This window comes from Centrocercus urophasianus, unplaced genomic scaffold, assembly GCF_019232065.1.
Source record: "Centrocercus urophasianus isolate 14NV4802_14NV808 unplaced genomic scaffold, USGS_Curo_1.0 seq_11, whole genome shotgun sequence".
Classification (NCBI taxonomy): domain Eukaryota; kingdom Metazoa; phylum Chordata; class Aves; order Galliformes; family Phasianidae; genus Centrocercus; species Centrocercus urophasianus.
The window spans coordinates 41,185,503-41,210,317 of record NW_024884253.1 but is presented as its reverse complement, the minus strand read 5'-3'; the positions used below and the strand labels follow the sequence as shown (position 1 = coordinate 41,210,317).

Genomic DNA, 24,815 nt, shown 5'->3' with positions numbered 1-24,815 from the left:
AAGACGCTCAGTTAAAACAATCAAATTAAAAAGCCCTTTACCTGTGCGAGTAAAGTCTTTGATTTTGTTAGAAGAGAAGCCTGTTATTAAGCAGGCTTGAAAGGGAGGTTCGGGCAGCCCTGTCCCATTCCCTTGCGCTGGAGCTGTCGGGCTGTCCCCTGGCACAGATGGTGCTGCTACCTGTTTGTCAGGCAGGGTCACTGCTTCGCCCTCACCTGCGGGAAGAAGATGCGTTTTCAGTACTGCAGCGGCACAAGGGCTGCATGGTAATTATGCAGCAGGTTTATTCAGCCAGGCATTTTTCTCAGCGACGTGCATACGCACACATCCAGGTGCACACACACACCTGCACTCAGCACTGGAATGCTCTCTTGGCCAAGCAGGGCCAGAGGCTTTCAGCAAGCCATACTGACGTGCTGACTGTTAAAGAGCTCTCACCTTAGATGGCTCCTGGTGAGGGTTAAAATGAAGAAATAGCAAAGCCTTCTTGAAGGAACCTATTTCAAATTATCTCAGAAATAGTATTTCAGTAAAACTGAAGGAATTATAATCCATCTTTTCAAAAAAAACTCCAAGTTATTCTTTCCATCAATTAAAAATGCACTTATGAACTTGGCTTGTGGCAAAACTGAGAGCAAAAAACAGTGGCTGTGATGGAGAACAAATGTCTGGAAACAATTTTTCTGATATATAACATAGGTCTAAGAGGCTCAATAATATCTTTGGCCAGATTTTGCTGATGAACATTGTCCTGGATTCTTGGCTGGAACTCCCTTTGGCTTCAAAAGATCCTATGTCATTTCAGGGTGAGTTTGGTCAGAGCAAGAAATGCAGAAACCCCTGCAGTAAGATTGATTTCATAAAGAACTTGAGAAATGCTGAAGGTTGGAGTCCAAGGCAACATATATGCTATTCCTTGGTATCCAGGGTGTTTCCTTTAGAACCACATGAACGAGTGGGTGTAAAGTGCTCCTCTTGAGAACTGGGACGCTTTTTTGTTCCCAATTATAGAATCATCTGGGTGGAAAAGACTTTCAAGATCACCAAGTCCAGTTGTCAACCTGAGTGCCATCACTTACCCATCTCTCTCATCCACGCACCTCTTGCATACCCCACAGGACAGGGATTCCATCACTCCTCTATGCAGTCCTTTCCAGCCCTTGAGTCAGAATCAAGCATCTTGTAACTGAACATGCTCCACACATTACTGCATGAATCCTCTGCGAGGACCTACAGAAAGCTATAACATGCTTGAAAAGGTTGCATGAACAGTACAGACACAACATGCTAATGCTACTCTCGTGATCTGCTGGGGTCTTTGAATGCATCTGTCATTTACACGTCCAGCTCAGCTTAGTGCTTCTGGATAAAACCCAACTTCTGGGTCTATCAACAGGAGCGATATTCATTTTCAAGGATCGCCTATATAGTTTTACTTCAGGTAGATTTTTTTTTTTTTTTTTTTGGTGAAAGCAACAGTTTAAGAAAATAGGAACACAAGATATTTGGCCAAGGTACAAAAATCAAATGCCATCTGCTAGCTATCACAAATAAGCAAAGCGGTATATGCAGCCAGACAGTAGTTGAGGCTGACTCAGTGTTCCCCAGAGTGGGGAAAAGGCAAACTGCTTTCAGGGCAGTAGGAGAAGAAATAGCAGGCCGTGTTCTGGACTTGGGGATGGGTTGATTTTCACATGAACAGCTGGAACCGTCAACTGGAAGCTTCTTGGCTCTCAGAACAACATTCAAGAAATCAGTAGTAAGGCAAAGGAGCCACAGACCTCCATGAAATCTATGGAGGCAGAGGGCTGCGCTCATCTCTACTGCAATCCCACCAAAGGGAGAGGCACTAACCCAGGACATCTTCCCCAACTGTTTGAGGAATAAGGATATCCATTGTCTTCCAGAGGAAAGAAGGGGCAGCAACAGGGACAGACCTTGTGTTGCCCGCCCAGAGCAGGCACTGCCTGGCACCAGCATCTCTGATCATTTCTAGCTGTCAGATGCTTCTCCTGTTTGCTGAGCTGCAGTTAAACAAATACGATCAGCCAAGATATATGAAGCTCTCCAGAGCTCTTCCAGCCCTCCTGACAGTGCTGACTCATTAGAGTTTCCTCCCACATTCTGCAAGAACACCTGAAACCCAGCCCCGATGGCATGTCTCACTGACCTCTTATTTACTAGAGGTAATTGCTGATGCTGGATAATGGAATGGCAGCAGCACAGTCAAAATAAATGCTTCTTGTGGCAGCACTTTATGGAGCTGGCAGTGAGTCCCAATGAGTTCTTGACCCCATCAGCCGCTGCCGCAGGTCTCCTGTGCCAGCAGCTGGGTGCCAGCCTGACCCAGTGTGGCACAACCAAGTACTGCATGAAGCAAGGACGGCTCCTCCCTGCCACCTCTGAACTTGGCACATTCTATGTGTCCTGTCCTTCCTCCCTGTTTCCCTTTTCTTTTGTTCTTCTTCCTTCCCCTCTTGCACTCCCTCTGAGGAATGGTTTTCATTTAATTCAAGTGTGTTTGGCAACAGATTTCTTTTGTCCCGCCCAGGAGTCAAGGTCATGTTGAGGTCTTGTTGAGCAATATATCAAGATTTGAAGCTTATTTCTGTTGATCTGATGTAGTGCCCTGACTGCCCAGCTTGAGCTTTCCACCTTTGGCATTTCATGGCAGGAATGAAGAGGAGACACCCCTCTGCTAAAGCCACTTCACTCCAATGAGTGGAAATGGGCTGCAGTGCTTTGTCCTGCTTCCAGGCAACCAAATAAAAATATAAATAGTTAAAAAAACAAAACCAAACAACAAAAAAACCCAACTTGCCTTGTTTGAGCATGAGAACCACAGGCCAGGGATAAACAAGAAAGAAATGTATATGCAGAATACAGTTACCTTTGATTTTTTTTTTCAGCAATCATTAGAGTTGGCATTCCAATGCCCACCACAGGGGCAGGGTTAGCAAAGGACACCAGGGCTCCCCTAAAAACCGGGGTAGCATTGGAATCCCTGTCCCTGGAGGTGTTTAAGAGACATGTGGGCATGGCCCTAAGGGATTTGGCTGAGCGGTGGGTCTCAATAGGTCAGCTTGATGGTTGAACTTCATGATCTTGAAGGTCTTTTCCAGCCCTCATGGTTCAATGATTCTGTGATCTGCTCAGGCATGGAGCAAGCAGAGCAGAGCTTCACCCAGGTTTATAGATTTTGGTGGCATGGAGTAAGCAGTTGAGCACAATATATGCACCTGCCAATACCCAGCATACCTGCACCAGGGCAGCAGAGCACAACAAGTGTGCCTCAGGCTGCTGGTGACCTGGGTTGACACAGCTGCAGCCAGCGCTCTGATAGTGAGTCATTGCATCTGTACAACAGCTCAAGCCTGAATGCTGCATCTACTGACCCCAAGGAGCGAGCCCCAGTGAGGCAGAACAGGTATGTAGACATTTGAAGATCCAGAGGAGGCTCAATTAGTGAGCTACGCAAGGAGGGCAGCATGAGGACAAGCAATGAGCTTGCACTTCTCAAAAAGAAGGGAGCTGCATTTTCAGGCTGCTCCTCTGCTGTAATCCTCATCCATATTTACATGTAGCCACAGTGACTACAGGCAGATGGGAGACGTGTTAGGTCTGAACCTAACACACATACATCAGAAGTGCCTTCTTAGCACAGCACTTTCCTGTTGGGGAGGCAGAGGCATTCTGCAGTGGACAGAGACTCTCTTTCCCCTTCATGCATTGAACACTTCCCATCAGAACCTTTCACACAGCCTGGAGCAAACCAACTGCAACCAATTAAATAAATGGAATAGTTTCCTTTCCTTTCTTCAAGGTGTCCTAGACCGCTTTGCTGCTGAGCAGTGGGGTTTTTCTTGACTTCCCACCCCAAGTGTCCTGCTGCTCACCTGCCCCAGATGGGAAAGCTGGAGGAAACCCCATCCACCTCACATCCAGTGGTACTTGCTGTGAGAAATTCCACCCCACTTAGTTTCTCACAAACACAGTCCCAGCAGAAACCCTTCCACAACTCCCGCTGTGCTGGAGAGAACTTCCTTCTGGCCCAGCATTAGTGAGCAGAGCTTGTGCTGAAGGAGGCTTTGGCACAACAGCATCTTGTCTGCATGACTCGTGGATGGTTATAAAAGTGACTTTTTCCCCTATTGCTGACACTGGAGGAAACTTAGGCAGGCAGCCTTGCTGAGAAAATTGCTCCCTCCCATTTTCTGCCCTCTTCAGAGACTTCTTGTCAATCAGAAATACTTACGTGTGGTCTCGTGCTTAAAAATACACCCAAATGACCATTGAATGCATTTCTCTAAAATGGAGATAAGAGGCTGAGGGCTCAGGAAAATACCGTTTCTTTTTTTTCCTGCTGGAATCAGGAAAGCTGTCCGGCAACAAATCCTTTCGGGAACGTACAGCTCTTGCTAAGGGGCACCGGGTGAAACTGCAGGATGGAGAAATCCAGCGCTGTGTGGTGAGAGGTCAAAGGTAGAAGCCTGATGGCTCTTCTCATCTCTCCCCTTTTGGAGGTGGTTATTTCTGACTTACACTGAGATGAGCACGGGGTTAAGTCAATGAAATTACTGAATGAAAAGCCACAATTTTACAGAGCATGTGCAACCCAACCACTCTGGTACAACAAATCCCATACACGCTGGAATTATCATGAAAATAGTGTCTTTAATATACAGTTTATATACTTACAATACGCAGTTTAGATTTGTTCATATACATTAAAAGGAAATTTATTTGCACCTGGTTTAAATAACAATCCGCCTTCAGCCTCTTACACAAACGCCCAGAAGAGCACAGAGTTTCCACAAAACCATGCTTCGTTTCGTAACGGAAATGCACTAAGCTGAAGTTTGAGAGTTCTTTTTTCTTCTTCTTTTTTCTTTTCCCCAAATGTTACTTCTTTTGACCTACCCAAAGTGAATCTAAAGAGCTAAGAACTAACATTACTTTTAACATACTTCAGGAGATTGTCCAAGTCAAGAGAATCACTCTGTAGATTTTTGCTCTGAAAATTTGGTTATTATGCACAGAAATAGTAAAATCTGAGCAACTCCTGGATGAACAGGAGTTTAAGACATAACAAACAAAGAATCATTTATTGCTAGGTCTCAACAAGGAGCCTGAATTTCCATCCTGCCCCGATGCCCCTAACAACGCAACTAAAAGCATTGCTTGGATTACCTTTTCATTCCTACCTTCCACTCTGCACACGGTTGCACTGCAGATTTTGGACATCGAGGAGACGAGGCAGGGGAGCGTGCTCAGCCCTCACCCTGACCTGCTTTGAGGCAGTCTGGCCCCTGGCCCCTGCATACAACTGCTTGGTGCCAGCACGCTTTATGGAGCAGGGAGGCAACTCCAGGAGTCAGTTCAAGAAGAAAACAGGAGAAAACACTTCAAGTATTTACAGACAGATTGGAAGTATGCTGTTTTTGAAACTGTATTGCTATTTACACTGTTTTTTTTTTCTTGAAGCTGTTGTGGAATGAAGTCAGCTAAAGTGGCAAATAAAACTGTTGTATTGGGAAAAAAAAAAAAAAAAAGCATGATGCAGATTTACTTCAAACCCATGCTTCTAGCGGCAAGAACACTTCAAAACACATTTTCCTTGTAAATTTGGAGGGACCAAATGCTTTCTGTCTCCAAATTTCTAGCTGTGGGCAATTTTTACAATACAACAAGAAGGCAAATATGCATTTTCAGTTGATTTCAATACAACTTTGGTTAGCCAGCCAGGCAGCAATACAAAGCTGCAAAGAAGCCCTGTGGGGAAGGTCTCAGCCCTGCAGAGGGCTTGGGCATCCTGGTGGATGAAAAGCTGGACATGAGCTCGCAGTGAGCTCTTGCAGCCCAGAACAACGGTATCCTGGGCTCCACCAAAAGAGGGGTGGCCAGCAGGGAGAGGAGGGGATTGTCTCCCTCTGTCTGCCCTTGTGAGGCCCCACCTGAAGTAGTATGTCCAGGCCCAGAGCCTCCAGCACAAGAAGAATGCAAAACTGTTGCAGTGGGTCCAGAGTATTGCCACAAGATGATCAGAGGGCTGAAGCAACTCTCCTACGAACAAAGGTTGAGAGAGTTGGGCTTGTTCAGCTTGAAGAAGAGAAGGCTCCAGGGAGTCCTCATTGCAGCCTTCCAGTACCTGACAGGTGCTTACAAGCAGGAAGGGAACAAATTTTTACACGGTCTGACAGTGACAGGACAAGAGGTAATGGCTTTAAACTAAAAGACAGGAAATTTAGGCTAGCTGATGGGAAGAATTCTTTACTCAGAGGGACACTGGAACACGTTGCCCAGAGAGGTTGCAGATGCTCCATCCCTTGAGATGCTCAAGGCCAGGTTGGAAGGAGGACCCGGGCAGCTGAGCTGATGGGTGGCAGCCCTGCCCATGGCAGCGGGGTTGGAACTAGGTGATCTTTAAGGTTTCACTCCAACCTAATCCGTTCTGTGATTCTACGATGAAGAATCTCAATCCTAGGCACAGTGAGTGTTTAAAGGAAAGCATTTCCTCTCAAGCTTTCTCCAATCCCTCCTCTTGCCAATTCTGTTTCCATTCTGGAGAAGCACCTGTGCTAGACTGAAATTTTCACAGCTGAAGGCAGCATCAATGCTTTGCCACATGAATACTGCATAGAAAGGATTAATTTCCCAGAGCAGAGTCAAAAGACAATTCCATACATAATGAGAGGCCAGAATTTTTGCTGCCAAAATCCCTAGACAAACAACATCCTCAATGATAGCACACTACTGCAGACTCCACTAGCTAAATAAGCATCAGAGGCCTTGAATTTAAATAACAGGAGAAAGGAAACCCAAAGTTAGGACTGGCCAATATTAGCAAAGCATCTCCAAAAAGTTTTACTTTAGGCCCCCTCTGACATGACATGCATTCTCTGCATTCAATAGCTCCCTTGCTATTAGCAGATAAAATGGACCAGAATTCAATCTTGGATCCCAGCACACCTCACATCAGCCTGGTCAAAGTCCAGACCAAGAGACCAACTCTGCTGCCCCCCAGATGATGGCTCGACTTCACCCACCTTGCTTCCTGGGAACAGTCACTGCTTCCTCAGAGCTAGGCCTGCACCAGAGCCATACATGTGCCCAGGCCAAGGGCACAGCTCAAGGGGCCCAGATTCCAGCACTGCTCAGGTTCCCAGTACAGACGTAAGTGAATGCACAGTTAGACCTTGGGGCCAGTTAGAAAGCAGTGAGTGGTGAGGAAAGGAGCTAGTACCTCTTGCCAATGACAAACTGGAGTCTTTAATACCATCATGAAACTCAGTGGTATTCAACAAATCTGGCTAACACTAGTCTGCATCCTATTTAAGCTCAAAAACACATCAGCAACATGCACATGTGCATGAGTCATTAAATGTCTCCTAAATCATACCACACCTTTAAACACACAAAGCATACCTGCTGCGAACAACACAAGGCGACCAACCAGCTCAGGAGGAAATGAGATTCTGTGGGCATCAGCACTGCCCTATGCTGGCTGCTACATCTAAGTCCAAGCAAGTCATGACACCCCAGCTGTACAATTTGCAATTTGCTCTCCTGATTTCACCAGCACAGACGCTTCTACTCTGCTTGGGCATGCACACAGTGGCTCGATCCTGCAGTCCTCTTATTTACACAAAGGTTAGCAATGCATGAATTGCTATAAAAGGTTTGGAAAGTGAAGGTGATGGGCTGCTCTGGGCTACAGTAAAGGTCAAATGCTAACATATTATGCATAAAAATAAGTAAGCAGTGCTAAGCTAGAATAAGACAACTGGCAGGACATCAGTAGCAAGTTTGCAATTAAGAGGTTTTAGCTGTACTTTTGTACATAAGATCTGCTTCTGAAATCACTGCACATTTCTGCACCTTTCTACAGGCCAGTTCTATTCTGGTCTATGCATACATTATGTTAATGCAGCAAACTTATGAATGCAGATTCCATCACACTCATTTTGTAAGGAAAAAAAAAAAAACAACACAAAAAACATTCCAAGCAGGTAAGCACGGAAACATGGTATATATCCATCTGTAGTCAAAGAACACTATTTTCCCAGGGATGGCAACTTGCAGAAATATTTAACCTCAAGATTGCAGTTCCAAGGAGAGAGAGACCACACACTTTTTCATCCACAATTAACAAGCCAAGCAATAACAAAGAGAGGTACTGGATATTTAAAATTTGCCCCTTTAACAAATGAATGTTCTTTTGACATAATGAGGGTCAAAACCAGCTGATTTGAATTTGCTTGTGCCTACCAACAAGCACACGTATCTGACCGTTACTCTAATTTAATCCAGTCTTAACTGCAGTTAAAATATTTTAGGACACTAATTAAAATGCATTCAGAAGTTACCGATCTGTTCTAAAAGTCAATACATTAACACAGAAGAGTAAGATCATGAATTCTTGGGTTTTTCTATAGGGATATGTTTTGGCTCACTGCCTTCTGGTACCCACATTTAGTTGGGCCTTACTCTCTGGTTAGAAACTGATGGTTTCTATTATTGCAGGACAAACGATGCGTCTTGGCTTCAGTATGGAAACATGACTTAAAATTTGCCCAGGCAACAGAAAGCTTCCTTTGCAAATATGTTTGTTTTAATGAGTCTGTTTTGTTGAGGAAAAAAAGGCAAAACGAGCCTCCCATTTTTGCTCTCAAGATGTGCCTTGAAAGATGCTCTTTGTCCTTCAGAAAGGACAGAGAGGCAGTTGTCAACCCTTTCAACTGCAGGACAAGGGGAAATTTTAGTGTTTTAAGAGGGGAGATTTAGGTTGGATGTCAGGGGGAAATTCTTTACCCAGAGAGTGGTGAGGTGCTGGAACAGGCTGCCCAGAGAGGCTGTGGATGCCCCGTCCCTGGAGGTGTTCAAGGCCAGATTGGGTGGGGCCCTGGGCAGCCTGGTCTGGTATTACATGGGGAGGTTGGTGGCCCTGCCTGTGGCTGGGGGTTGGAGATTCAAGATCCTTGAGGTCCCTTCCAACTCTGGCCATTGTGTGATTCTGTGATGGTCACTCCATGCAGCGCTCTGCTCTGTGGCTGGTGAAGCTGCTCCAGATTCTCTGGCTCTGACTGCCAGAAGGTACTGGACACGCAGCATTGAGGATGGGCTCTACAGGCTTTCCTGAGGACAAATCCTTCCTTCATGACTATGAAGGCAGGGGGACCTCGGGACCTTGGAGTTATTTAGACATTTTTTAGAGCTCTGCCAATGACAAGAACTCAGCAATGGACTACCAATAATGAATCCTACTTCTGACTTCCCACACTTCAATTCAAAAGGTGGCCAGGGGCAGCCTTATGCCTCCTTCCCATCTCTGAGCTCACTTTTGGCTGCTACTTTTGCCTGGCATCTATTGCCGCAAGTTTTTGTAACCAGGCAGTTGAGTTTGCACATCTCAATGAAGCTACTGTCCCTTCCACTTCGACATTCACATTTTCCTAGCCCACTGCAAGTGAAACAGCTGAACTTAAGCACTGCAAGCATTTCCTGAGGCATGGCCCAAACTCTCACTGGGCCCCTTCTTATCTGCGTGGCAGGCACTGCTCCTGGTTCTTTGCACCTCACCAATGTTTTATTTCAAAGGCATCCTGCTGTACTATCACCTTCCCACACAGATCTGACTCCAAGAATAGCACAGCACATTTTCAGATGATGGTAACAACAACAGAGGAAACGTAATGGGTTTCCCTCAGGGCAGAGCAAGGTAAATGGAAGGGCTGAGCTACCAGGCTGCTCAGACTGTCCTTGTGGCTGTGAGGGGCTGGAGCCACTGAGGACAGGGTTTGTGTAGGGAGCTGCATTTCACATAGGAAAGCTGCATGACCCAAACTTGTGCCACTGACTGCAGCTATCTGACTACAAAAGCAACTTTTGAAATCTACAGGTCATAAACTTTTAGTTGGCCAGGTCAGAGCGGCTCAGTAGGAAAATCCCCCTTCTTCCTTCCCTTTGGGCACTAAGCTAAGCAAGCTCTTTTCTCTGAAAGTGAGGTGGAAAACATACCCACAATTATAGGTAGTCATGAAGACACTGTTAATAAAAACAAGCTGCAAGAGTAGTGTATTAGTGGCACTTCACAGCAATTCTTAACATTTTCAGATGTAGTGTCAAAACCACGTTTTTCTATCTCTGACCACGCTTACTGTTAGCAGAAAAGGAAAAAAAAAATCACAGCATGTTGTCAAATATTATTTGAAGAAATACTCCCATAAGAAATACATTTTTTTGCAGTTAACTCAAAACTGTAAACTGGATTGGTGTGTGTGTGTGTCTTTCAGCATCAAATTGTTCAGTAATAAATATGACTAAGTCTTAATAGAGTACAGAGTGAAAGTTCCCTTAGTGTCCAGTTTTTAGCAGCTGTTGAACATTCAGGGATGCACAAGGCACACCTCTGCAGATTCTCTACCATTATTATTGACATACAAAAAAAAACCCCACCGTTCACCACTCAAAAACTTCTATCTGCATAGTTAAGAATTTTTCTATTACTATTTACAGGAAGGGCTCTTAGTGCAAAAAACAGGAAGTGATGTATTAGCTGAAGTGCCTCTAGCACACCTCATACAGTTCCACTGAAAACTAGTCAGCATCACATCTTGGGCCGCCAGCCATTAATGAACTGTAGTATTTTCTTAACCTGCAATTTGCTTAGCTTAAAGTCTTCTGACAGGATTTCTTCCGTTAGCTGAACCAGTAAATTGCCATCAATCTTCTCTGTAACAAAAAATGAGATGACATCTTCAGACAGACCAATAAACCTCAGCGATTTAGACACTTCCTCTATTGAGAGTCCAGAAAGGTCTGTGGGTGGCTGCCAGGGAGAGCCATCCCCACAAGACCTTGGCGCTAACTGAAGGTGGAGGGGAGATGAGAAGGGATAAGACACAGAGAATGTATCTTGCATGCCCTTTTTAACCAGATATTGATCTTCCAGGAGGTCTGGAGAATCCGTTTTTGATTCTTCCTCGGCACCATCTATTTTTAGTGGCAAAGTACACATGTCTGTAACTTGTTTCTCTTCGCTTGACTTTGGTGCCCGAGGAGGTAAGGCAGGACATGAATGACTCTGCTTTGCATTGCTGTCTCCCAGAGTTTTCTCATCAGTGCTGCCTAGAGAGTAACTTGCTGACTTCGGGCAGCTGGAGATGTTGAACTCTGCTGGGGACAGCTGGGAGTACCCCGCAGAGAGCTCACACCCATCGAAGTCAAAAGTCAAAGGTGCTGGGCAGTTCCTCTTTGGCGTGCCTGGAGTCTTCTGTCTGGGGTAACTGTAGCTCCTGCTTGGATCGAGCAGGAAATCACTCCTATTCTGGCCTTCCATAGCTCCTGAAAAATGGTTCGGCCAAGATAATCTGGAAGGCAGAGCTTCAATTGAGGGGCTTCCAAAAGGCATTGTGTTCTCAGGCTCTTTGGATTCAGTTTTCATCATGGTGCAAGGGTAGCATGAAACAGGTGTGCTGCTCTCAGCTGGGTTCGTGCTGTCACTCTCTGTGACGCTGCTTAAGGAACAAAGCAGAAAGGATTTGGTTAGCACCAAAGTAAAACGTGAATAAATACATTAATCATCATACAAAATCAGAAAGTTGTTGTTGTAAGGAAACAATCTTTTTTTCTGCTGTCAGAATGTTTCAGATTTCAATTAACAATACAAACGTAGACGGTTCTTTTCTACAAGCCAGATGAGATGCTGATATACCCCAAAGCCTCACGAGATAGATTCATGTTTTGCTTCTTTAAGCTCAGAAAAAAAAAAACAACAAACAGATGTCTCAATTCTGTTTTGTGTCATCTCCCAAATATTCAGATTTTCACTGTTAAATTCCTGAGGAACATCATCATGGTAAACGAATAGCTTCATGCATACTAGAGGATTTTCTAATCCTGTCTTTTATTTTTAAACACCACAGATGTGTTACAGTATGTAAAAACTCGTAACAGAGGCAGGTCACCACTGCAGTAGTTACAACCTTGGTAGACATAAGAGATGATCAAAAGCCCTTTTGGGGCCAGTATTTTCATTTGCTATGGCACTGCACCAGCGTACAGTACAATAACATGGAACAAATTATTGCTTACTGCCAAAGGAAGATTTTTACCTGGAAGGGTAAGTAGAGAGAGCTGTATTCATTGAAATACCAGATTTTAAACTTAAGCCACAGTAAACTGCTTATTCATATCTTTAAAAAGTTCTGACATAAAGCCCTTGCTTTTCAAAGGCACCTAAAGAAAAGTTATCCTGACCTACTTCCAGGCAGTAAATCAAACTCAGCCTGTCCAAGGAAACTGACTGTTTATATCCAGGCCTTTCCAAAAGACTGAGATGCTAACAAATACATACAATCTGTTACCAGAAGTGAATGTTCTCTGCTTTTATGCCACTTTCTAAAAGAGAGTCTGAAGGATTTGGCTGATGTTCGGAATTCTGGCCAATTAAGCTAGAACACTGCAAAAACAATTAGCAGACTTATAAAATCCTTACCTAATACAGCAGAGGGAAACCAACAGTTGAAATAATTGTTTTAATTACTCACCTCTCTCTTAGAAACTAATTACTCAAGAAAGAAAATAGGCAGTAATTCTGTGGCAGCTCAATGAAAACTGTTTGAGGAGGGAGACAGCTTCTGAATAGGCCACAGTTCTGAATAGATTGCCACAAAAAAATTACTTCCCATGTACTTACAGCGAGTTAAAAAGGAAGCCAACCTAGACTTGCTTAGCAAAAAGTAGATGCATAAATGCAGTTCTAATCTACATCACTGAAAAATCACAGTTCCCTCAGTTTCCCTCTCTGACAACTTGCTCTCCCACTCAGTGATCTCCAAATATTTGTTTTTTTTTTTTTTTTCCCTGCACAAAACTGCCAGTAAAAACAGTTGGATTATAACAATGCCACACTTAAAAAAAACAAAACAACAACAAAAACAAAAAATACCACTCTCATCAAGGATATACCTTCAACTGGTCAATTTACTCAAAAACATTTTTCCAAAAATCAAGACACTGGGCTGTCTAATTCAGAGTAGACAGTCAACAAGCTGTTATGAACAACTGACCATACAGAGGAATTACACTGACTGATCCTGCTTCTGTTCTCTAATCCAATGTTAGAAATAGGAACATTTAAAAGATTAACATTTTAGAAGTTCAAAAGATTAACAGAATTAACAAAAACTGATAAAATATTCACAAACCATTTCCTCATACTGCACTAAAATTAACCTGCCGAGGCTCAGAGCCAGAGGATGCGAGAAAAACCTCCAAATTACAGGGTTTAATAGGCCAAAAAGGAGAAATCATATTGTTCTTTTTTGTTGAAAAACTAGTTGCAACCCTTTAAGATCCAGAAAATAAGATAAAAATGTCAAAACTTGAAAAGTAACTTCACCAGAAATCTGGTTACTCCACATGATGTCTACTTTCCACCTGCTTCCTCAGCAGCTCCAGATCAATGACACCAAATTGGAGATACCCGGTATGGACCCAAGATGTACATTAATTTCATGTGAATTTCCAGGCAAAAAAGTCACCTGCATGAGAAACTACTCATTGTTTTCTTGCTTTCTTGGGAGACAGATGCGTTGTTAGCTATCAAGAAAGAAAACAGCATTTGATGGGCCCCAAATTCTGGGAGGTCTTGTGCTTAATCTCCTACAGAGTAGACTTTTATAGATCTATCCAATAGGCTTCCAGAAAAATAAATGACAAGCCTTGATCTAGAGCGATCATTGCCAGGTACACAACACTTAGCTGAAAATGTGCAGTATGGCTTAGAAAGGCAACTCCAGGAATTATTATACCATTGCACCTAGACAGAACCAATTTCAGCGGCAGTTCTGATCAATCCATAATACCCAGGCAGTACCTTGGAACTTTCTTAGCAACAAAGCTGAAGAGGTACAAAAGAATCATGACATCCAAGTAAAAAAGGAGGTGAAGTTTCAAACGACATACACAGTTTCTAAAGCCAAAGGAAGAACATTGCATTGCAAAGAAAAGGTATGCAGCCAGGAAGTTCAAAATCCAATGTCAACTTCTGACTAGCCTAAACAGATTTTCCAGTCTGTGGTTTAAGTTTGTGCTGAAGTGGGTTTGATCCACAAGCTGCCTGGATCCATTCTGCCTTTTCCTCACTTCATGCTCAGTGGCGTCTTCCAGCTTCACTGCTTTCCATCATACTCACCTGTAGGTTCACATTTGGTTGGCACAAAACATTTCCGGATTACCACACCCTTCTATGCCCCCAGTTATCAAGAGCAGGTAGCACTACACGCGTGTGAGACTGAAATTCCACTTGAAAACTAGCTTTGAGATTATCTGGTTTGAAGATTCAAGCCATTTAAGAATTATACAGAACTGCACAGGATTTTCCAGTCAAACAGTCTCTGCCATCTTACGGTGAGATTACCTATAGCAGTAGGTATTTAATACGAATTGCTATGTCCTATATAATAACATACATGTTGTGCAGTCCTGAAGAATAGTAGGACAGAGTAGGGCTAGGAGAGCGCGTCTGCTGTCGTGCAGGTTTGACTGTGCGAGGAGGGATGGAAGGACTAGTGGAAGATGGTTTTGAACTCCGTGGTGGGACAGGGGGAGCGTTCAGGAGCCTGCATTCCTCTTTTACCTGTTAAAAAAAGGACATGTAAGTAAGCAGCCAGAAAACTCGGGCAACAGTGCTCTCCAACAGATGAAACACATCTGCTTCAGGCTTATTCTGTGAAAGGAAATAATTAAAAAGGGAGGGGAAGAGAGAAATGATGCTAAGTATATACATTTGTAACAGTATGTGGCTGTCATAAGAAAGACAGAAGAATGCTTTACTACCAGTAGAGCTACTACCAATCTTTTAGGGGTGCTTTGCAGTAGTTTGAGATCCACTCATTTATAAGAAGGAACAATGAAACCATATAAAAGAACCTTCCTAACGAAAACAAAACCAGACAGACTGTTCCAGATATTTTATATTCTGTAAGAAGCAATTCATTAGAATCAAACTCCATTAGTGTTGTTTATTTAGATGTAATAAACCAAGCTTATGTAATGAAAAGATCTCAGCAAATCTCGATGTTTCCTGACTTACTTCACCAGTGATACTCACCATCCAGTTCCAGGATAATTCCCCGCTTCCTCCCTCAAGGAACAGTATACATATTGTAGATTTACCAGATGCACCCAGGACACATCTATCTGCAGGAAAGCACTGAACAGAAATGACCTTGGTGGCCACCGCTCCGTCTTTTCCTGGGGGCTACCCAGCAGAGGCCACAGCACCACTGGCCATGCTCCTTCTCCTCAGTATATTTCATGGTGTACATACTTCTAATGCCAGACTTGATAAGGCAGATATGCGGAGTGTTTTTCAATAGATAAATTATAAACAAAAAATCCCCTTCCCTCCTTTTTTTCTCTCCATCCTGTGTGTACAAACTATGAATGGACCACAACCTGGGTTCAGACTGGGAGACTGGAATGCTCTAGCTATCTGAATGCTGGAATTAAAATATGGAGCTTCAGTCCTTATGTCAAAGTAGTCCAGGCTACGGTTAACTACAAAATGTATAAGGTAGAAAGTGCAGAGCAGAAAAAGCTGTTAAGATAATGCATCCATGTAAATGCCAAGCAGACCTCTTGTTACCAGCCACACAAATCTTGTTTCTAGGATCAGAGTAGCAGCAGAAAGGTAACGCAAATGAAATGGGTGGGGGACTACAAGGATAGATCTGGGCATAAAGCAAAAACCATTTATGAGTTGTGTTACAAAAATACAGCATGTCTTCTTTAGCCTACGTTTCCTCAGAGCTGACTTTGATATTAAACACTAACAACAAAGCCAACTGGTCTACTCACTGCAGTCAGCTAACTTTGCAGCTTAAAACACATGACTGTAGCACTGTTTACATTGATTTAGCTTGGTCCTGCCTAGGGAGGAACAACGTACCAAGATAAAGCTCCATCAGAAAAATGATGGACTAAGACCTTAATCTCATCAAGACATACAAGGGAGAGCAACTTGGTGGGACTAGAGATGTGTGAGGCTGCTGAGAACAAGGCTGCCAGGCAAGCCTTTTGAGGACTCACCACTTCCCCAAGGCAGCAGCAGATCTCCATGTTGTCCTCATTTGAAATCATCTCAGATGCACCAGAATAGGAAAATTCTCTTTGTGTTTCAAACTTAGTTTATTTTTAAATTTACCAACACTGCAGAACTAAAAGTTATCTTAGCAGTTTTGCAACACATAATTAGCAATTAAAGTGATTTAATTTATTTAAAAACAAAATAAATGTGGAACCTTTTGCAATCCACTTCAGTGCATTCAGAATGCAACAACCCATTTAGTACTAAAGTAAAATGGAAAACTGGGGACTGGGACATTGTAGTACATTTTTCCCTAATTCAGAACAAGACAAAATTACAGGAAATGCCTGACAGCATAAAATACTGAAATAAATCTTGCTCTAAGGGTTCTTATTTGCTCTTTCAGAAAAAAAAAGGAATCAATTTTATTCATGTTTGTTATTGAATTCAGGCATAAAACTCTTCAACCATTTTAGTGCTGTGCCCCAAGGATGCATAAGGACTTCATTTTTTTTTTTTTTCCAAGTCAGATTAGGCAAAGTTAATACTGCATGCCATGGAACACACACCCATGGGGGTCAGAGACCATTCAGGGGAGCTCTTAGGGCACAGCAGACAGTCATGAGGTTAAAGAAATTCTTTCCTGGGAAGAACAACAGCATTCAAAGGTACTAGCAGACCTAACTACACCCAGCTCCTCTGCTGACCTAGATTGCAGATCAGAAGTGGGCCGTAAATAATACCAGTTTGCAATCCCAGTTGGTCCCTGTCACAAGACTGCGATTACAGCTGCCAGGCACAGCTCTCGGTAAACACAGCAGAGGAACAAAAAGGAGATTTTGCACATTAAACCGACAGCAGCATGGGGAAACTTCACAGGAGATCTGCGCTCGTGGGGAGAACAGCAATGAAACAGTGCGGGAGAGGAGGGGAAGAGTGGCGGTGTGACACAGCGCCTGCCTTGGTGACTTGCTGCTGTTACACAGAAACACTCTTTCACCCAGCAGCGCTAGATGCCACATGCGTGCCAGGGAGAGATAAAGTGCACTTGCAATGAGAGCCCCGGGACATCTCCTCCCACGCTCAAACACTCCTTCCCATGGTAAGCCTGGTAACGGTGACCCCTTCCTTGCATGAGGCGCTGCAAGGATTTTAGGATGCGCTGCAACTCATCTCTCCTGGGGTGATACCACCCATGCAAGCGGCCCTGGCTGTGGTGCCAACCCAACCCCCCTGCTACCAGCACTGCCACCAGCGTAACGCAGCCTGCAGGAGCACCAGCCTCCGGCATGCTCCATCTGGGCATGCTGTAAATCAATCAGGAAAACAGCCCCTGATATTATGCAAATTAGTGTTCTGGGACCAAAGCAATTTCTGTTTTACAGGACTTAATTCAGAGGTCATTTTCTTTCTCTTTTTCCTTCATGCTACTTTGATTTTCTGAAAGGTATTTAGAAAATACACACTGCATCAGAACATTTTGCCCTGTGGGTGAAAAGAAAGACAGAAGAGCTTCTGAAACACCTGAATGTCCTTTTCTCCTACAACCAGCTCCTACACACACACTTTAAATTTAGTGCATGCAAAAACACAATTGCCTGCCAACCTTTATACAGAAACACTATGGAATATCATTCCAGGGGATGTGATGACTAAACCTCATGTTCACCAGCAGCTACTGAGATCCACTTATTCTATAAATACCCTACATGGAAAGCATGCAAGCATCTCGGCCAGCCTCAGCCCACTGATGAGCTCGGCCGGTCACTGAGACTCATTCCAAAGCTGTTCCAGGAAGCCACAAAACTGATTCTAAATCATTATCCCATCTACAGAGAGGCAATTTTTTATTTTTATTTTTCACGAGGTTACACCCTGCCCAGCTCGAAATGCAACCTAATAGCTTTAGCAGAAATTAGTTCTCCTGCATGGTTAGGAAGCCACGCTGAAAATGCTGACAGCACATGGGTGCATTACCTCAGCCCTGCTATGACGGACATGACAAAAATGCACGCTTTTCAAGCTGATAATAAAAGGCAAAACACACACAGGTCCCCCAGAGGCCATGCTGCTGTCCTCAGAAGGGACTCTACTCCACAAAGGTCCTCGAGGCATGACACAGCGGGGAGGCGTGCCCCTTCCTCTCAGCACCCAGGCCGAGTGGGCCTCAAGGACACGGCATTCCCTTCCCCCTTGGCCCACTGTGACAGCAGTCTTCCTCCTCGCCCTCCCCCTGCCTCGGCTCCAGCTCTGTGCTGAAGCGGTCTGGCTCACAGAAATCAGCAGGAAACTAATCGTTTTCCACATCCAGACCTGGCTCCCTGCCCAGGCACAGGAGTGCCAGAGCCAGCACAAAAGGAAAGCCAAGCCCACGTGGCTGGGAGAGGAGAAGGGTGGGAGCAGCCCCATGCCGGTTTACATTTGTGCAGCTCATCCCGATACAGTGCAGTGGGCACTTCTCCAACACACTTTGGACAAAGCGTCGGTGCAAACCTGACCCTGACAGCAAGGAAGTGCTCATGGGTTCCAGCACTCAGACATAACACGTAAACACTCCTTTTGCTAAGACGACGTAATGTCTTGACTTTCCTGTCTTTGCTGAAGCTGCTGTGGCTGCTTTTTGGGAAAGTTTTGAAGGGCTGCAGTTGTGCTTTTCACACCTGTGCCGGCTTATGCCTTCTCTCTCTCCTCGCAGCACCTCCCTAGTGGCTGCATAGCAGCACATCAATCTACTGAAAGCTGACCCAGCTCAAAGAAATCAATCATAGTTGTCAACCAGGCTGTGATCTGACTCATGATGAAAAGGCTCCTGAAACACTGCTGAGACAGGAAGATGGCAATGGCAGAGAGATCACCACCATGTGCTGCAGTTTGGTCTCGGATGAGCCCCAGCTTGCTGTGCAGCCATGGTTTTGAAAACACTGCTCAATTTGCAAGGACATTTTCCTTAATTAAACTTCATTTTAAAAAAACAGCAAAAATGATTAACTGATTTGTTAAATAATAACATAATCAACTATGTATCACTTAATCTTGCTAAAGTTCCCTAGCCACTCTTCCTTGGGCAAGTTTTCTTTTTTCCTGTTTTTAAAATAAGGTGTAGGACTACCTCAAGAGACCATGCAATGGGTGGACTTTCCATCCAACCCACATAAGCTCCTGTAGGAAAAATGTTTGTAATTTTGTCGCTGAAGTCAATTCAAACAGTTCAGGTTTGGAAAAGTGATTTCTCCCAAGAGTTTTTAACCCTGAGACAGAATTCACTCTATTTAAAACTGAGTCTTCTAAAAGGCTCATTTCTAAACTCTGCTGCAGAGTATATATTTAAGCATGAATTCTTTCAATAAGCACTACCAAAACAGAGCTAAATAATCACTCCGTGAAGTCTGGTTGAAGGTGATGAACCTAATAATCTCCACTCTCACTGAAAATATGAGAAAACAGACCACACGTGGAGAGATGATGTCACCTGAAGTATCAGGATTAAGCTACCAGATCAGCTACATTAAATACACTTTGATGAATTTTAGGATGTGACTTACAGTTGCTATGAGGTTAGCTGAAGTTGCACACCTCTTCTCCCTATTTCCCTGCACGTGCTCTACCCCCTCCAAAGTCTTCCCCATAAAGAATTCCCAAGCAAACTTTTCATCTGCTGAAAAAGAAACAAACCAACATAAGCAACCCTGACTTACTGCTTCTGATTTGGGAGGCACTGGAGGTGGAGGTAGGGAAACATCCGCAGACTTTGTTGCTGCATCGACTGTCCCAGGCACAGGAAGAGACGTACTACCACACTTTGATCGGAAGGATCCTCTGTAATTGTCACATTTGTTCTTCTCACTTAGCGAGCGAGTGAGAGGCTGCTCACCAGGCTTTCCAGACCCTTGGTCCAACCACAGCTCTTCGTAAGGAAGTTCTGGTTTCGTAGGCAGAAACATGGACTCTTCACCAACCTCTGGAAAAAGGTAATCACTGCTACTGTCACCAGAATCCTGGTACTGAAGCGCATCGTGAGAAAACAGTGCCCACTCGTTACACAGGTCCCTGCAGCCGTGGAGGTTCACTTCGCTATTGCCATGCAAATTGTTGCCATAAACACACACCGACAGCCGGTGGAAGGACTGCGTGAGTTCGTCCCGTGCATAGCTGAGGGAGTTGGGCACGTGAGTGTGCCCGCTGCACCGGCTCTTCTTTGGGCTCTTGCAGTCTTCGTTCCAGTCTGTTTTCACATCGCGCACGGCCCGGGAATACTCATCTATGTCAAACTGTTCCTGGCATATATTAAACCAATGCTGGATGAGGGATTCGTGCCACAGCTCCCCCTTCACAAGACTGTCAGGTAGAGTAAATTTTGGAAGTGTCAAGTGCAAGGGAAAATGCATGGGAATAATTTTGTTGCCACGAAGCACGCAACAAACCACCACAGTTTTGGTCTGAATGTTGACAAACTTGTATCTGTGCCCTTCGCGGATAAAATGCAGGTCGTAGGGGTTTCTCGGCGTAGGGCTTGGCACAGTCACATTAACAGGCAGCCGGGTTTTTTCTACTATATTACGAATTGTGTGCTCACCTTCTTGCATCTGCACCTCCAATGGGCTGCGGGTGCTAAACTTGCCCTTACACTGGAATGGGAGACTGATGCTTTCATTGGTCCTGTGGTTCATGCAGATGAGGCAGGGCATTTTGCCTCTGCCAAGTTTGCTAATTGAATTAAGTTTACCAATTTTTTTGAAGATGGTGTTGAGTCGTGACTTCTCCTTAGAAGATTTTGCATAAAGGATTTCTGCTTGTCCCATTAAAGTGAGTTCATCCCCAGTACTAAGGGTAATGTTGTAAACCTCAGTGTCTTCATTGCATTCACCTGAAGCTACCTGCAAAACAGTAATGAAATAAATCGTTTTTACCTCGCTGAAAACAACATCACAAATCATATCAAACCTAATGAGATTGGACTTGAAGGTGGTACTTTGGGAGAAAAACACTACTTTTATTTGAACAGCTGAGTAGTCAGACACACGTGAGGTTTAATGTAAAGCTCAGTCAAGTAATCATTTTTTTACTGTTCTGTGTATTCTCTCATCTTATTAGAGGGGAAGCAGCCACTTGGGAATGACAAAGACACGAGAACAAATATAACAAGCTTTAAAATAAAGGACAACTCCCAGCAATTCAAACAACCAGTTGTGTCACACAGCTATGACAGAGCCTGTCTGGATTTGCTCAGATATCTTCTCTTCACTCCTTGTTTTTGCTGTAACTTATTTGTCAGGCTCTTAAAGGAAGCAAACATTCTTCTTCCAGCTTCATCTCCCTGAGGAGCTGAAAAGGTGATCTCATCACTGTGAATGAAACATATCCCTTTGATATAACCTCTTCACAGCTAGGGTGAATGACAGATGACATCTATTCCCTGGAGGACAAGTCAAGAATATTGGTCTATCCCACATGCCCAACTCCCTCTCTGCCTTCAGACTTCCTTCCTCATTTTTTGATCATAATTGCAATTTAAGATATTAAACAACATATGCAAAGCCATGTGTGTGCTTTTCTACTATAGAAATTGTACTGGAATTTAAAAAAAAAAAAAGAAAAAAAAAGAAAAACAGATGTCCAAGGCTCATTTATTCCTGAAGTTATTTCCTTAAGACTGGAATAACTCTTTACGCACAAGACTGTTCTGCTTTCTATTTAAATGGCTTAATGTGAAAGGCCTTTTTCAGGGACCAACCAGAACTTAATGAGCTCTTCTTCGCAGTAGCAGATACTTATTCTTAAAGGAAGGTGCCTCAGCTAACCACGGCAGGCCTGCTACAGACCACTTTGTTCAGGAATACTGAACATATTAAAAAAAAAACCTGCCAAAAATAAGCAAGAATAATATATCCCTGCCCCATCTACATGACTCCTAAAGATTCCACCTAGCTATGTGAAGTTCACATTCCAGCCTTCAGACTTTGTCACAGGACAGCCACTGCATGAAATCAGAGCTGTAATTCCAATTAGTCAGTAATTGAGAAGTGCTGTAAATAATGCTTCCTCTTGTAAGATGTGATCTGCAATTCACTTGTGTTTGTAAAGTCATTATTATCTTCTGGAAACCTCTCTCAGCAAATGGCCAGGCAGCTCAGAAGAGGTGTGCCTTCAGAGTGTTTCAGCTCAGCACTTCCTGACAGGAAGCCATTCAAGCCCTGAATTATCCAAACAAACTCTAATTGGCCTAATCCAGGAAACCACTGGGATTTTATTGTACACAGTAGTCACAGTTTATGCTGCTGGCCAGACAATATAATGAAAAGCTGCAACATGAAAAGAAAGCACTCAGATTTTTCTGCCGATAACACCAGAATGATGCTTATTGCTATTTTCTCTTCAGAACCAATGAATGCTACGTTTGCATTGCTGCTGGTGAGGCCCTGACCTTAGAGGAGCTAAGGGGGCTGAAGACACAGGACTCTGTGCATGTCCCATGTAGTCCATCACATCTCTTCTCGAAAGGGCACGTCCTATAAGAATGTGGGTTTCTATGCAAATCCCCATAAAGGACTTCTTTGGGCAACACTGTCAGACATTTAAATGTGTGACAGCATTATTACAGCTTCTTCTTACCTCCTGCACACTGGGGACAGAAGCGAGGGAGCTGTTATAATCCATGACTGCAGGAGCTGCTGCTTTGACAACCTGCAGCTTCTGAGCGATTTGTGAAAAGCCCATTCTGAAGGACAACATGGTCACTCAGATGTGCAACCACAGCAGGCACTGAGCAAGCACAGTGACACAGTGAGCCATGGTTATGAAAGCAGTTGCTGATTAGTGGCATTGAATTCAACCAATAGCACAAGGATTGTGACATCAGACAGTCACGTTTAAAGACAAAATTACTTTAAATTAAAAAAAAAATTGGAAAATGTTATTTTCTTTTCTTGGAATACAGTAGCAGTGTAATAATAGACAAAACATGGCTGAATCAAAAGAAAAACTATGCTGCTATTCTATTTTGAAACTGAGAAAAATGATGTGTGTGCCTCCTTCTGAATAAATATCTGTAAGGTACCAGTTGCTGTCTAAAATGGTAACGAATTGAAATGGTGAAACCAAAAGTCTTAGGCTGCACAACTGATTTCATTTCTACTCACAAAATCTTACTCTGGGGACATGAAGGCTGCAGGTACACCTCAGCAGGTCAAGTGTATTTTAAATTTTAAGTTCTTAAAATTCAGGTAGCTAACTCCTCTCTTGTATGAGATTAATTCTGTTATTTATTTACCTACTACTTAACATTCACAACAAGTGCATGGCAGTTAAATATTTGGGTGCAGAACATCAGCAACAAACACATACCTTGACCCACTGCCTCTACTCTTGCTACTACAGCCCCACATGCTGCTGTCTGCCCTTTCCACACCTCCAAGTCTTCCTGCCAGGTCTTTTCTGCAAGCTGTTTCCTGGACAGTCTGCCTGCTGCAGGGCTAATCCCACGGCAGGAACAGGGCTCTGTGCTCACTAACGAACCTCAGGGGGCTCCCACCAGTCCGGGAATCACAGAATATCCTGAGCTGGAAGAGACTGACAATGATCATCAAATCCAACTCCTGGCTCCACACAGGACTGCCCAAATTCAAACGTTATGTCCGAGTGTGCTGTCCAAATGCTTCTTGAGCTGTGGCACTTGGGGCTGTGACCACAGCCACGGGCAGCCTGTTCCATGCCCACCACCCTCTGCTGAAGAGCCTTTTTGTAACATCTAATCTGATCCTCCTCCTCCTGAAGCAGCTCTATGCCGTTCCCTTGGGTTCTGTTGCTGTTACCAGAGAGCAGAGCTCAGTGCCATGAGGCCTTCCTCAGCCTCCTCTGCTCTGCAAGTGAAGCAGTCAGACACAGATGCCCGCTGGTTAAAAGTTTCTAGGAACAGATTTGATTCACGCCAAAAAAGATGCTTAAAAACAAAGCGATCTAAGAGAAATCACAAATTATTTCCAAAAGTATATCACAAATTATTTCCAAATGAAATGATGACAGTGACAGGGATAAGACCATGCCCTCTATCTTCCAAGCTTCCAGCACCAGCCCAACAGGATCCATACCTTCAAGCACCACGCCATGTCTTTATACTACCACCTGAAGCATGTAACATACACTGCCTGCTGTGAAATCACTGCAGGGATGTAGCAGAACCCTGGACTATTTCAGACACTTTGAACTGCTGGCAGCACATCTCACAACATACAATTCCTGTACAAGAGAGACAACAGTGCCCTATCTCAGAGTGGCAGTTAAGGTAGCCCAGACTATAGATGGATGCAGACAGATATATGGTCTGTTTTCCCGGCAAACTGCTGGAATCTCCTCATAACTCTGGAAAATATGTAGAGTTACAAAAGGCACCAGAAAGCCTTCATTCAGCTGTATAGCACACCAGGAGGGCTGACAGATCCCAGTGTGACTCCAGCCTGCCCTGCGCTTTCCGCTCGTCTTCCCTTCCTGCTCTGCCCATATTGGAACCATGCTCTTCTCATCTCCTCAATGGCTTTACCAGGCCTGCTTTGAATCTTCAGCTATAAAAACAGGCAGTCTTGCAGCAGGATGGGAGAGCAGCTGAAGGAATGGGGAGAGGAGGAGGGAAGGAGGGAAGGTGAACACATTTTCTTCAAACCTTTCCTCAGTGGGACAGTGCACTTGTTTTAATTTTGTGTATGCTCTCTTTTTACATCTTCTGTTTAAA

At 44.0% G+C, this 24,815-nt stretch overlaps 1 protein-coding gene across 4 annotated transcripts in view; it reads right to left on the bottom strand.

Annotated features, from left to right (window-relative positions):
• Positions 1-8,977: 8,977 nt before the first annotated feature.
• The window catches only part of GAREM1 (GRB2 associated regulator of MAPK1 subtype 1), a 95,640-nt gene continuing 79,802 nt past the window's right edge, over positions 8,978-24,815 (bottom strand). For 3 of the 4 annotated variants that reach the window (XM_042839970.1, XM_042839974.1, XM_042839972.1), the window contains 3 exons: positions 19,789-20,967; positions 14,475-14,641; positions 8,978-11,516 (listed from right to left, as the gene is read on the bottom strand). In XM_042839970.1, the coding sequence (XP_042695904.1) occupies positions 10,607-11,516; positions 14,475-14,641; positions 19,789-20,967 (2,256 nt within the window). In that variant the 3' untranslated portion in view covers positions 8,978-10,606. The remainder of the gene's footprint in view (positions 11,517-14,474; positions 14,642-19,788; positions 20,968-24,815) is intronic. The other variant, XM_042839971.1, reaches the window with a different exon arrangement.